This window comes from Mixophyes fleayi, chromosome 3 (genome assembly GCF_038048845.1).
Source record: "Mixophyes fleayi isolate aMixFle1 chromosome 3, aMixFle1.hap1, whole genome shotgun sequence".
Taxonomy (NCBI): domain Eukaryota; kingdom Metazoa; phylum Chordata; class Amphibia; order Anura; family Limnodynastidae; genus Mixophyes; species Mixophyes fleayi.
Window position 1 is genome coordinate 226,478,288 of NC_134404.1, and position 14,528 is coordinate 226,492,815.

The 14,528-nt window shown below is 39.2% G+C and overlaps 1 protein-coding gene across 5 annotated transcripts in view; it reads left to right on the top strand.

Moving 5' to 3' along the window:
- SLC18B1 (solute carrier family 18 member B1) overlaps positions 1-14,194 on the top strand; it is a 100,133-nt gene extending 85,939 nt beyond the window's left edge. For 4 of the 5 annotated variants that reach the window (XM_075203216.1, XM_075203217.1, XM_075203215.1 and 1 more), the window contains 5 exons: positions 1,851-1,946; positions 4,318-4,392; positions 6,712-6,805; positions 6,895-6,947; positions 14,110-14,194. In XM_075203216.1, the coding sequence (XP_075059317.1) occupies positions 1,851-1,946; positions 4,318-4,392; positions 6,712-6,805; positions 6,895-6,947; positions 14,110-14,173 (382 nt within the window). In that variant the 3' untranslated portion in view covers positions 14,174-14,194. The remainder of the gene's footprint in view (positions 1-1,850; positions 1,947-4,317; positions 4,393-6,711; positions 6,806-6,894; positions 6,948-14,109) is intronic. The other variant, XM_075203219.1, reaches the window with a different exon arrangement.
- Positions 14,195-14,528: the final 334 nt, after the last annotated feature.

Consider the following 14,528-nt stretch of genomic DNA (forward strand, 5'->3'; position numbering starts at 1 on the left):
CATTGACATGCACCCAGGTACCTAATATACCTAATATACTTTTGTATTTATTATCATCTCCTTCCTCGGAGGGTGGGGACTCCCCCCGAATTTTAGGTCCGTTTGTGGCAGCATCCACACATACCAGGAGGCGCGGCCTCACTCATCTTTTTTATTCTCATTACAAAATAAGGGAACTGGGTCTAGGAAACAACATTTGTACTTGGATCGAAAACTGGTTAGAGAATAGGGAACAGAGAGTTGTGATAAATGGAACATTTTCTAATTGGTCAAAATTTTTAAGTGGAGTACCTCAAGGTTCCGTGCTGGGGCCACTCATTTTTAATATATTTATTAATGACCTTGGTGATGGTTTAGAGAGTAAAGTTTCTATTTTTCCAGATGGCGCTAAACTCTGTAAGGTAATAAAATCAGAGCAAGATGTAGCTTCTCTACAGAGGGACTTAAATAAACTGGAGGATTGGGCGGCCAAATTGATTATGAGATTTAACAACGATAAATGTAAGGTTATGCATTTAGGGATCAAAAACAAAAACACAATATATAAATTGAATGGAATTAATTTAGGAGAACCTATAATAGAAAAGGATTTGGGAGTGCTCGTAGACAGTAGACTTAGCAATAGTGCTCAATGTCAAGCAGCAGCTGCAAGGGCAAACAAAGTATTGGCATGCATAAAAAGGGGTATAGATGCAAGGGGAGACAGTGTAAATTTGCCACTGTATAAATCGTTGGTAAGAGCTCATCTTAAATATGCAGTACAGTTCTGGGCACCACTCTATAAAAAAGATAATCTGGATCTAGAAATGGTTCAGAGAAGGATGACAAAATTGATAAAGGGTATGGAGTCATTAAGTTATGAGGAAAGGTTAGCCAGTTTAGGCATGTTTACTTTAGAAAAAAGGCGTCTAAGAGGAAATATTATTACTATGTACAAAAACATTAAGGGTCAATACATAGAACTTTCATGGGAACTTTTTACCCCGAGGACTATACACAGGACATGCGGTCAACCCTAAGATTAGAGGAGAGGAAATTTCACAACCAGCAAAGGAAGGGGTGGGTTCTTTACAGTAACGGCAGTCAAGATATGGAATTCACTGCCAGGGAACGTTGTGATGGCAGATTAAATAGATATGTTTAAGAAAGGGTTAAGCAAATTTTTTGAGGGAAAAGTGTATCCCGGAATACGACCGTTAATTAAAATGGAGGATAGTAGTGGATATAGGGTAAAAATAGGACTGCAATATTGGGTCTGGCGGGCTTTTCACAATTGAAACAGATTGCAGTTGCTTAATCTGGATCAATTTCAAATTTAGGTGAGGGATCACAGGAGATTCAAAATAGGTTGAACTTGATGGACTGGTGTCTTTTTTTTCAACCTCATCAACTATGTTATTATGTTACTATTCGCTTATCCTCGAGCACCCACCCAAGGATGACTTGTGTTCAGCCTTTACCATGGGTATAAGTCAAGATTAAAACCTTATTACCTTTTTCTTTCATGTTTTCTTTTTACCTTAGAGACATATTTGAAATGAATTTCGGCTTTCACCTCTCACTGTCACAATTTTGCCCCCGACCAAAGAATAAAACCCCCACCTTGTGCCCTAGGCTGCAGCCTAGTCAGCTTATCGGATAATCAGGCCCTGCTATTCACCTGGGATAGGTATTTTGTTATTAGCTGCTTTATTGTCATGTTAACTGTATACTAATGCCAGAATAAGCCTGTAGAAACTAACTATTCAGCATTTTGGTTATCAGAGATATAGACAAAAGAGTATTATGTTTATATGGAATTCCAATCACTTTTATTATGTGATTACGTTTTTTTACTTTTTGTTTTGCAGTAAACTCTGGATGTTTATTCTGGTACTGGTTTTGAATGGATTTTGTATTGGGTTGTCTGGCATACCAGTGTATCCAGAAATGCTCAGCTGTGCATAGTAAGTATTTTCTCTTCTATTCATCGTTTTTTAAAATATAATTTTAAAGGAAAATGAAATTCACCTCGATGGACACTATAAAATATCACCATACAAATAAAAAAAACATAAAATTAAAATCAAACTTATAAGTCCAGTGACAATATGAATTCATAAATGATCCAATGAATCTTCTGTATTGTTGCATTCGATTCAGAATCTCCCGAACAAGAGAAGTCAGATGTAAATGCTCAAGAGAATCCTACAGGGCCCCAAGGATGCTGGAAAGGCAGGGATCCAGTGTCTTTTTAGGGAAAAACAAACTGCCGCCGAGGCTTTTCAACCCTTAGGCTTTTTTCATCACTTTGAGCGTTTACATCTGAAGTCTCTGGTCCGAGAGATTCTGAATAGAAAGATAACATCATAAGGCCATATCCACGTTTATGTAATATTATGTACCATTCTCCTGCTGTTATTATCTGATCTGTAGATGTTTCTCCCCATTACCCCCTTTTTATGGATGCTGGACATAGTGAATGGTAGGGTTTATGGAGACAGAAACCCAGACGATCTGAAGGTTAAGGGGTCATGATAATTTATAATTTGAATAGCAATGGCCACAATCTTTCAATTATGTTAATTAGCTGTCTACAAGGATATAGGTTCTGTAGTCCTTTGTATGCAATAAGGCTTGATTATGAACCATGAAAAAGGCGGACCTGCACGGTTTCTTTATATGCGCAAATATGCTTTTCATCTTCCCAATGCATTTCAAGAAGGTGCACAAACTTCCCTGTCTTGGAACTGACCTGCAAAATCAATCTTTTTGTTTGTTTGTTTGTTTTTTGTATGCACATTTATATGAATTTGCTCTTTGTTTTCTGTAGTGTAGAGTGTATATTGTGATCACAGATAATATACCTATTAAGGGTCACTACTGTTGGAAATATGAGGGTACTCCCATTCCTATAGAAGCCAGGATGGGGGGAGAGTGAGGCTCTTTTAGAGCTGCCGCCGTCACTGGTCTCTTTGCTATTTTCTGTAGTGGTCGTGGACCAGATGATATGTGATGTCATTATGCACTCAAGGATTTGATGACATCACTCACCTCCACCTCATCACCTGATAGGGAGTAGAAGGAATACCCATTGGTTTTGTGCAGTGACCAGTGAGTAGTTCCTCTGACCCCCAAACCTCAGCTACTAAGGGCAAGTTTCACTCATCATCTAATGAGGTTAAGCTGCAGGGCAGGGAGTTGGTTTCTGGAACCTCTTACCATCCGTAAAGTTAAAGACCTTTTGTGGGGAGCAAAATGTTGTGTGTCCAGCATAAAGCAGGTAAGGCCTTCCAAGATGTTCCATTTTTACCACCACAGCTTAAATTTTAAATGTCCCTGCTGCAAAATAAAATCTTGCTTTTTCGATGAACTGCAAAACTAGGTGCACAGATCCAGAGAAGTAGGGTAATACAGTGGGCCATCCTATTGGAAAGTGCAAACTTCACATTAGTATCCCTGTGTAAGAGGCCATCTTGGCCTGCAAATCCATGCACTTACCCTTATATCCACCAGCATGTACACAAAGTAGATGCTTAATATCACAAAATAGCATTGGCACTGCAGATTTGTAATTTTTCACTGTTGTAAATGACCCTTACTGTCTCCCAGAGAGACCTTAACCAAAGGTAAAAAATAACATGACATTAGCAGGTCATAGAATTGATACAGTAAACCTACAGTGCTTACATAAATTGATAATATAAATAAAATTTCTAAACATTCAAAAAGTTACAAATTCTATGGGGGGAATTCAATTCTCAGTGGTAACTTTTTTAACACTGTGGTAAGTGATTTTAACGTGGTTTTCACTCACTCTGGAGCGCGTCAACTTTAGCGCTTATTCAAATCTATTTTTAACGCACCGCTTTGAGGACAAGTTGATGGTCAATTGAAAGTATAGGGAGGGAGAAGCATTGAAAGCTATTCAATTCTTTTTTAACGCGGCGCGGTAAACTGTCAAATCGCCAGTTTTATCTCGCACCTCTCATGGCTGTGCAAAAAATTTAAAACATAAGAAAACTATTGTAATCATGTAATAATGTAAAAAAAAAAAAGAAAAATTATGTTTCTCAGTAATGCATAACATGGAAAAGGTCTATTTCAAGTATCAGTAACTTGTTTTACATCCCTTATAATGCTAATAATGAATATTTTGTTGTTAAGTATACAACGTTTATGTATATACAACACACTTAATACTGTTGTTTTTTGCCCTTTTATGAAATGTTTTGACCAAAGTGTATCAGGAATGTGTGGATCTATTACATGACATTTTTATGTAAACTGTAATTTACAGTAAGATCATCTTATAACATCGATATGATTTGCTTCCAGTGAGAATGGCTTTGAAGATGGACTTAGTACTTTAGGCCTCATATCTGGATTGTTCAGTGCAGTGTGGTCTACAGGGTATGTCTTGCAATATCAACAACATTGTTTGTAATACTAGTTTTGATTGTTAATTTTACTTTTGATCTATGTGAAAATGATTTACCATACATCTTAACAATTTAGCTTGCCAATACAACTGTACATCTGCTTATGTTCCACCCACCTACAATAATCTACACAACCACAGTATTTAATGTTTATAATAAAGTTAGGTGTCAGACAGGCCCTATTGGGTAATACTCAAGGTATATGTATATCATACTTGACAACTCCCGGAAACTTTCTTCCGGGAGTTGGGGGCGTGACTGCAGGGCGGGAGGGGGGGCGGGGCAAGGCCAATCGCGTCATTCTGGCCCCCCCCTCCCCCGCGAAACCATGCTGTACGTCGTGGGGGGCGGGGCCAAAATGATACGATAGGCCTCGCCCCGCCCCCTCCCGCCTTCCAAAATGGCGTGATTCTCGGTGAAATCTTGGTTATGGGAGAAATGCCAGCTCCCCCGGGAGCCAGGGAGACTGACCCGAATTTCGGGAGTCTCCCGGACTTTCTGGGAGAGTTGACAAGTATGATGTATATAAAGATAAGCGAGCTTAAGAGAGTTAATAATAATAATAAAATGCAAATAAAAAGACAATTGGACAATATTTTCTGGGACTCAATTGATTAAAAATGTTGGACTGAATTTAATTTGTAATATAAGGAAATTAATTTCTAAATGAAGCCCACATTGCACCCAATTACTGTTAGAACGCTGGTTAAATACGGTGTAGTATTGTAAACTTCCCTGTGTGGCTCGTCCCTTTCACCTGCATTTTCTGGTCAGTTAGGCTGACAGGATCCAGTGATTCATATTTCCCACCTGGAGTCTCTCCTTCTAAAGGGTACCAGGAGCATATCTATATAAAATGTCTCCTGTCTTGTCAGTGAAACTGCATAGACTCGTTTGAGTTATGTAGTTCCTACTATTTCTATTTTGTTTTGCTTTGATATAAAGAAATATAATAAAATAAAGTGATGATTCTAGAAAGCTCTGATTAATTAAGCACAAAATAAGGTTAACTGATGATATTTTAACAATCACAAATATATATGGAAAAGTTCTAGGAATTTACTAGAAGTTAGCAGATTTCAGATACATGGGTATATTTATATTTTCTAAAAACATACTGGTAGGTTAATTGGCTGCTCTCAAGTTGAACCTAGTCTCTCTCTCTCTGTCTATCTGTGTGTGTATGCTAGGGAATTTAGACTGTAAGCTCCAATGGGGCAGGGATTGATGTGAGTGAGTTCTCTGTACAGCGCTGCTGAATTTGTGGCGCTATATAAATAGTTGATGATGATATTTACTAAGTTGCGGGTTTGAAAAAGTGGAGATGTTGCCTATAGCAACCAGACTCTTGTTGTCATTTTGTAGAATGTACTAAATAAATGATAACTAGAATCTGATTGGTTGCTATAGGCAACACCTCCACTTTTCAAACCCACAGTTTAGTAAATATACCCCAAAGTGTTGTTTTACATATGTACTATAGGTTGCCCTTTTGAGTCTCAGATCTGCCTTACTGCAAATGATTGTCCCTTGTTATCATCTACTAAAAATGTCCAGTTGTAACAGTGAGAGGGTATGCAGTACTAAATCCATTACACTGCTTTGTGGCATCATGCATTGATTGTCCTGTGATTCTGCCTGTTTTTGCAGAAGTGATTACAATTACTAGAGAGCAATTGATCAATTAAGGGATACGTAAATTTCAGCCTAATACGTGGGGGTAACATTGCTGGACACTTTGTTTCGCAATTTCAATTTAAAATACAGGAGATCTGCAAAACTGCATCTGTTTGTCAGTACAGATTTGAAAATGAGATTTAATTCAGTACAGATTTAAAAATGAGATTTAATTTAGTCGCATAAGATATTCTGATTTTTACACCAGTTTAGAGGTGGAAGTAATATCAATTGGATCACTGCTCTCTGTGGACCAAATGATATGTTCAGTCTAGGCATATTTTAAGAAGCATGTTAATAGGTACAGAGAAATTAAGTAAAAGATTGTGATCCCTGAAATGCCCCCTTGCTGTTTTGAATGATATTATACAGCAAGGGAGAACAGTAGAAGGGGTGTGTACAAAATTGATAACAAGGTGGTTTTTTTTACTTTTGCAGACATTTGTATTTCATTTGCATAACAGATGTCTGCAAAAAGATTTTTTTTCTGCTATGGAAATTGACCTTTTTGTATATTAAATAACTGTTGATAAAATGCACATTTATGATTATTGACATGTTTATTAATTGATCATTTTTACTGTTCAACCAAATGTATTTCATATATTTGTAGATCATTTGTGGGCCCAACACTTGGTGGATTTCTTAATGAAAAGTTTCATTTTCAATGGGCAGCTGCCATTCAAGGACTTTTACCCCTAGTGGCGGTGGGTTTTATAGAAGGCTATATTATACTAAATATATAACTGGAAATTATTTGTTAATTTTTACTAACTTTTTGTTCTTCCATTGTTAGGGTGTGTTGAGTTTAATATTTTATATGCTGGAATCACATAAAAGTAAAAAAAGGTAAGAGCATTTACAATGTGTCAAATACATTTTCATTTTCAATATTTGCAGGGATAACATCAAAATGACAATATAAGTACTCCAAGACAATTCAAATAAATAATACATGATCAGACAGTATGGCACTATACATTTAACCCGGGTGCACCATACTTGAGGGGCTGATTAGGGTCACTGTCATTGTAGGGATAGATGCAGTACACAGGTTATCAGCAAAATGAAAAAGAAATGTCCAGCAAATTATTTTGACTAACACAGAAAACTGGATTATGAGAAGCTAACCACTGGTGTCCTCATTATGCATCACAAAGATGGGTGCCCTTTATCCAGGATGGTGGGGGGTTCATAATTTGGAACTCTTATTTGAAGGCAAGACACAATATCCTTCATTTTTTACAAATTAGAGTTAGACTTTTCTTCAGATTGGGCAAGAGGACCAATCTTAATGCATGGGCAAAGATTAGTTTAATTTTTACGATATGCTTAGATACAGCTCCTTTCCCTCAAAACATAGATGCGGAATTATCATTTGTTTCTGGCAAATGATAAAGACTATGATCCTTTATGTTAGATCTGCTCTACTCTTAACATTAAATGTCTGCATTTAAAGTGTTCCTATCGCAACACATTAACAGCAGATGTATAAACATTTTTATTATTTATTTATATTTTGTTTGCTCACCTTTACAAATATGTATTGTCATGTTTGCTTATCTTTGATACATTATATTACTGTGTAAATATCAAATGTTTATGAGAATGTGGCCATTAAAGCCACATTATGACCAAGTAGTGCCACAGAAAGCAGATAATGGTAAAACTAGACTTGAGCAAATTGATCTGTCTAAAGTTGAAATTCTTATTTTAAGAATAACAAGAAAAACTTACTTAAATTCCACTGCTTAGAATTGTGCCAGATTCTAATAATAGTCAGTGGTTAAAAATCCCCTTTGTAGATTTAAGCCAAGGAATATCAAGCAAACCAAAAGTATATATAACATAATGCAATATTCACCATTGGATAGCCCTAAACTTATAAATAAGCATGTGTCACGGTAACAATGAGGAATTTATCACCATAATTGCAAGAAGGATCCCAATGACTGTCAGCTAGTTCAGCATAAGGGTAGTTGAGTTCAACAGTCAGGATGCCAAGGGTTAATCAAGGAGCACGTTCAAAAATAAGCAATAGTCCAGTACACAGGAAAGCAATAGGCAGGATTCCAAGAGGAGAATCCAGGATTTTATAGTGCATGAGGAAGGATGCAGCTTCATCCCCCCAAGCTCTCAAAGAGGTCTGGAACAGTGTGCGTGTGCCAGTAGAAGGAAGCGATCTGAGGGACTGAAGAAACTCCCTTTCTTCTGGGCATGCCGCACCTTCACCACCAGGGCGAGCCTTTAGGTGGCACTTGCCTGCTGGTATGGCTAGGAAACTAAAATGGAAGATTGCTCAACTGTAACAGTACTCCCCTCTTCAATGGTCGTCTTCCAGACAACCCAGAGTAGGTGCAGTGTTGGAGATAAATGTTTGTATAAGCCTGAGAGCACAAACGTTCCTCAAGGTTATAGAATTTCCACGTAATTAGAAACTAACCGTTGGTTTGGCAGTTACCTATATCCTTAGCTGTTCCAGCATCCAGTTCCCCCCTGCTCCTGACTCCTGTTGTGATTCTCTGATTTTGACTTCAGCTCGGCTTCTGACTAACCATTGGATTCTGATTATGTCTGCATACCTGTTTGGCTTTTGACCTTTGACTTCCCTGACATCTCTTCGGATTCTGCTCTGGTACTACGTTCCTGTTTTGCTATTGACCTCAACCTGTCTGACTATGCTATCTTTGTCTATTTGGTTTGCAAATGAGTGTCTTTGAGAACCACGACCTGCACATCCCACGCAGCATAGCCCATTCCTCCTTGCGGGGGTCCCTGGTGAACACTGGGGACATGATAAACTCCACACCTTTTAGTTCAGTTACACCAACTACTGGCAAACAGCTACCATCCTCATCCTACCTCTGGTAAATGTGATAGTATACTCTGGCCATGGATCGTCAAGGCAAACCTACTGCCCACAAGCTTCTCCTCCACCTGGCTCAACGCGTTTACCAGCAAGAGAACAACCAAGTATAATTGTTACAGTGCCTTCAGTGGGTATTTTCTCATTTAGAGTCACTCCAGGGAACCCTGGCATCCCCCCAGACAGCTTCAGTTACCCCACCCTCATCCCCCCGAAATCCACAGATTTCTACTTCCTTTATCGAAAACTTTCAGAAGGTTTTTGACGATCCAGGATGTGGATCCTCAGCTGGTTCCTGTCTACTGATCTTACACCAAGGGTCTCTCACCATGGGTCAGTATGTGGTCCAATTTTGAATCCAGGCTTCCAAGCTCAAATGGAATAATGAAGCTTTGCTGGCCACCTTTTTGCAAGGTCTGACGAACTGCATAAAATATGAATTAGTCTTACAAGAGTTGCCTTCAAATTTGGATGACCTCATTTCTCTTTGTATCAAGTTGATTTTCACTTCCGGGGACTTACACAAGAGAGCTAACTGTTCCGAAGCATTACCCCCGCTTGGTACCTTGCTACCAGAACCCAACTGTGGCACATAAGGAACCAATGCAGATTGGCCGCTCCCGACTCAAGCAGGAGGTGTGAGCAGCCAATCAATAATCTCGGTCCGAATCCCCACAGTATAGACAATCTCTTATCCACCTGTCCCAAGAAACTGGGAAACGCCCCATCCTAGGAGGTCCCAGGTAGGCTGACCTAGGATTTTCAGTGTCCACTCCCTTTTCTCGGAAAAAAAACGGACTTCATTTTGCCAGTCACTCTTCATTCCACATGTTGGTCCACTGAGATCACAGCCTTCGTCAATTCTAGGTCTGCCGGGAACTGTATCTCTGTTACTCTAGCAACCAAACTCGAGCTGCATGTGCAATCTTTGACGCAATCGTTTTCATTAACTGCCATTGATGGCAATCAAGTCATCAATGGTTCCATCACAGGCATTTCTGGTCCAGTATGGCTGCTGGTAGGGGTCCTCCACTCTAAGTGGATCTGGGTTCCTGATTTTACCATAGATCATCAACCCCATCATTCTGGGGCTACCTTTGTTGAGGACCCATTCCACCCTGGTGGACTGGCACCTTGCACAAGTGACATCCTGGGGACATCACTGCAGCAAGCAATGTCTATCCTTGGTATGTCCGTTTGAGCACCGGGTATCCTGTCATACACTCTCGCCTAAGCCTGTTCTCCCCCTGCCTTACGCCTCTTCAAGTCATGTTCAGGAAATCTGCCTCTGAGAGGTTACCACCTCATCATCCATGGGACTGCCCTATCAACCTCATCCCGGGTAAGACCATCCCTAGAGGAAGAACATACACATTGTCTCTGCCTAAATCTCAAACCATTTTGGAATATATCATTAGACCATTCAATGAGGCTTCATTTATGAATCTTCTTTGATCCCTGGTGCAGGGCTCTTTTTTGTGAAAAAGATGGACCGTTCCTTGAGACCCTGCATTGATTACCAACAACTGAATACTATTACAGTCAATAACCACTACCCCCTACCCCTCATCTCTGAACTGTTCGATCTGATATAAGGGGCAAAAATATTCTCCAAACTCGACCTTAGTGGAGCCTACAATCTCTTCTACATCTGTCAGGGTGACGAGTGGAAAACTGCCTTTAACACCTGAAATGGGCATTTTGAGTACCTGGTCATGCCCTTCGGTTTGTGTAATGCCCCAGCTGTTTTTCAAGGCTTCGGCAATGAGATCTTTTGAGATTTACTCTAACACTTCGAAATATTATATCTCTATGATATTTTAATCTTTTCCCGGGATCTTCGTTCCCTTGTCCTTGTAGGATGGATACCAGAAGCAAATATGAGGTTGAACATATTCCGAACTTTCGAACCCTTCAAAGAAAGCCCCAATACTTGGTCCACTGGAGAGGTTACGGACCAAAGAGAGATCCTGAGTTGATGAGAACGAATTTCATACACCTCATCTTCTGGCCAGGTTTAAGAAAATATTCCAGGATTCCCTTCTAATGAGAAGCCGAGTACTGTCACGTGCCGTCCCTGCACCTTTCCAGCTGCTCAGGGACAGACGCCTTCTCCTTTCGGCCGGGAGTATCCCGTCGCCTAACAATGGAGTGACTGGGAGGGAGAGGGAAGTAGGTTGGTCACATGACAAAGTAGGCCAGGACCTATGGCGCTGATAGTGGTAAGGGTTACTATGTGCACAAGGAACACATAGGTCAGCTGGGGGATGCGGCAAGGCATCAGGAGGATGCATTGTGGTAGATAAAGGGGAAAGGGTAGAATGAGCTTTTCTCTGGGGACCTGAGGCAGTAGACTGGAAGTGAAGGTGGTTATGGGTAATGGGTGAAGCAATCAAACAGTAGGGCAGGGATGTGGAAAAAAAAGGAAAGTGACATGGAGGACAGGGAAGGGGGTATGTGTCCGCAAAAAGTGGAAAGGGGTGCTGGGGAGTAATTGGGTACATACAATATTACATTGCAACAATTCAACTGAACTGGCATAGAATAAAACACAGTAACAATATGTTAGATTAAACAGTGCAATGCAGTGTGGTGCTCTCATGTGACACCACAGGGCTGGTACCAAAAGACTAGGGAGAGGATATAAGATGTATATATTTTTTAATATGTCTTGAAAAATGTCATTAATGAAGTATTGAAAAGTGGCTAGGACATTGGCAATTGCAAAGATATTTGGCATTTGTAATTATACAGATATTCGTAATGACCAGAGTGATTACGAAAAGCCTTCTTCCGTTGTCTCAGGGACAAATTCAAACTCAGTTGTAAACACCTATTAGTTTCAATTAGTAAAGACCCGGCCGGAATAAGGTCTTTCAAACAATTCCAGGAATAAGAGGTAATGGATAACAATTCAGAATGGTAATGGCATTTACTGTCCTATTGTCAACACATGAACATAGGCCTCCATCCCTTTTCCCCACAAAGAAAATGGGTGCACAAGCTGGTAAGGTACTTTGTAGAATTAAACCACATATAAGATGTTCCTTAATATACTTTTTCATGGTAGCAAGTTCAGGTTCAAACAGAAAGTAAATATGCCAAAATGGAATGAAGGCTCCTGGTAATAGATCTATAGGACAATAGTAAAGACAATGAGGGGGTATGGTCTTAGCCTCCATCTTATCAAATAGATCAGCATAATCTTGGCATGATTTCGTGATGTTGAGAAGATGAAAGAGAACAGGGGATTTGACAGTGGTATAGCCCTGAGTGGCTAAACACTGGAGTTTGCAATATCTTCAAGTAGACACTAATCACTTAGTAAGCTAATTAACACTATAGTTGTGTTTAGCAAACTAAGGAATTCCTAAAACAACAAGGAACTTAGGAGAGTGGACAACATTCATAGTTAGAATTTCATGATTTCATGGCATGTCTTCTGAGATAAAGTTACTGTCTCCATATTTACAGGGCATGAGGCAATTGGTGAACCATTAAATGGTCTTCAAAGGAATAACAGTAGACATGTTTGTGATGGGAATTTGATATTGCATGAGCAGGCCTCCATTTATAAAGTTGCCCATGGATCTGGAATCGATTAATACAGCAGAAATAAGTGTCTGGGACCGGCACAGTAATGACAAATATTAAGTCCCTTCTCTGCACATTCTCTTAAGTAGACAATGGACCTCTTAAACCCCAAATTTAAATGGAGAAGATGACGGAGTCACCGGGAACTGGGACATTGTCATCTGCACCTTTCCTTGAGATTCTCTTTGAGGCATGCATCAATGTTTATGCACCTAGCCTTGAATTCTTCGAATCCTTGGAGAGGATATATATGGGCTAACTTCATCATCATCATCAGCGCTGTACAGACAACTCATTCACATCAGTCCCTGCCCCATTGGAGCTTACAGTCTAAATTCCCTAACATACACACACAGACAGAGAGAGAGACTAGTCAATTTTGATAGCAACCAATTAACCTACTAGTATGTTTTTAGAGTGTGGGAGGAAACCGGAGCACCTGGAGGAAACCCACACAAACACAGGGAGAACATACAAACTCCACACAGATAAGACCATGTTTGGGAATTGAACTCATGACCCTAGTGCTGTGAGGCAGAAGTGCTAACCACTTATCCACCGTGCTGCTAACTTGTCCTTAATTGAGACTTTGGCAGTGCTGGTGACATTTGGCTGCCATATTCAAGTCTATTTCCCCCATCCACTAGTGGAATTCACTGATATAATCCAACACTAAGTGTTAACCCTGGTGAATATTCAATAACGTTGTGGCCCTTTGTGGATCATCAAAAGCCTTACTGAAGGCTTGAAGAAAGTGGTGCATACCGCCTCCAACGGTGACAGCATATAATCAGTTTCATATTCATTCTGACTGCTCGTTTAAAAAGAAAAATGTTTCTTGTGGCTCCTTCTATAAAACAGTTTCACTGATACTCGTATACATTAGTCTACACTGCTCCGTGTTTATAATGCACAAATCTTTTAGTTTACAGTTTCTACACTACGCTGCACACACATTTAAAACGGTTTTCATAATAAAACCACAATATACTTAAAAAAGCAATGAACTACAACTCTCTTATATGCAAATTTAACAAATGCAAAAACCTTCAAACCACTCAGTGAACAGGACACAGTTGTGATGATGGTGAACAAGTATGTAATGGCAGTAAAGAACAAAATGCTGGAGCTTTATATTTCAGGTTTTTTTTCACATTCTTCTGGGATGAGTAGAAAATGCAAACTGTTATTGTACACTGGGTGTTTTTATTGGCTCTTCATAATCGCATAAGATTAATTAGTCTAGTTCACATTTCCTGTTTTTTCATTAGCAGTTAAAGTCTGACGAATTGACATACCTTATATGGGAAGATATAATAAAAAAAAGTAAATCATTTGTTTCTGTGATACTTACAAATAAATAAATAATCATAACGTGGGTTATTTTTGTTAATGAGCTTTCATATACGATTCAGTGACATGCAAATGATCAGTGTATTTTACATCTTGAAGCAAACAATCCATCAATTGCATTAGCATTTTAGATTAAGGAATACTAATATATGAAAAAGCGTAATAAATATTATCACTGAAATTACTTTCTCTCAACAGGTCTAGCTTGATGACCACTAAAAATACCGTTCAAGAAACGGAGCCTTTGCTGCAAGAAGAATGATTAAACCTATTATAACCTCAATTTTTGTTGGTTCATATTATTATTATTTTTTTTTGTCCAAATGACATTTCTGTATATGTGTATAGCGGGTCTTTGTACTGGTCTATTAACTTGGAGAGTAGATAAGGAAGTAAAGAACCTGTTGAATCAGAGTTTAATTTGTGTAACTCATAGTTAACAAAGGCTGAACTACATTATATTACATAATCAGCCAGAGAATAGGCAGCAGTGGGGTATATCTAGATAGAGAGGGTTACCACATGAATTTCATAACCAGTGATGTGACATTCTCTTTAGCCAGGTCCTTCCCATTGCTACCAAGTATCTTGGCTGATTTCATATAGTGAATGGATAC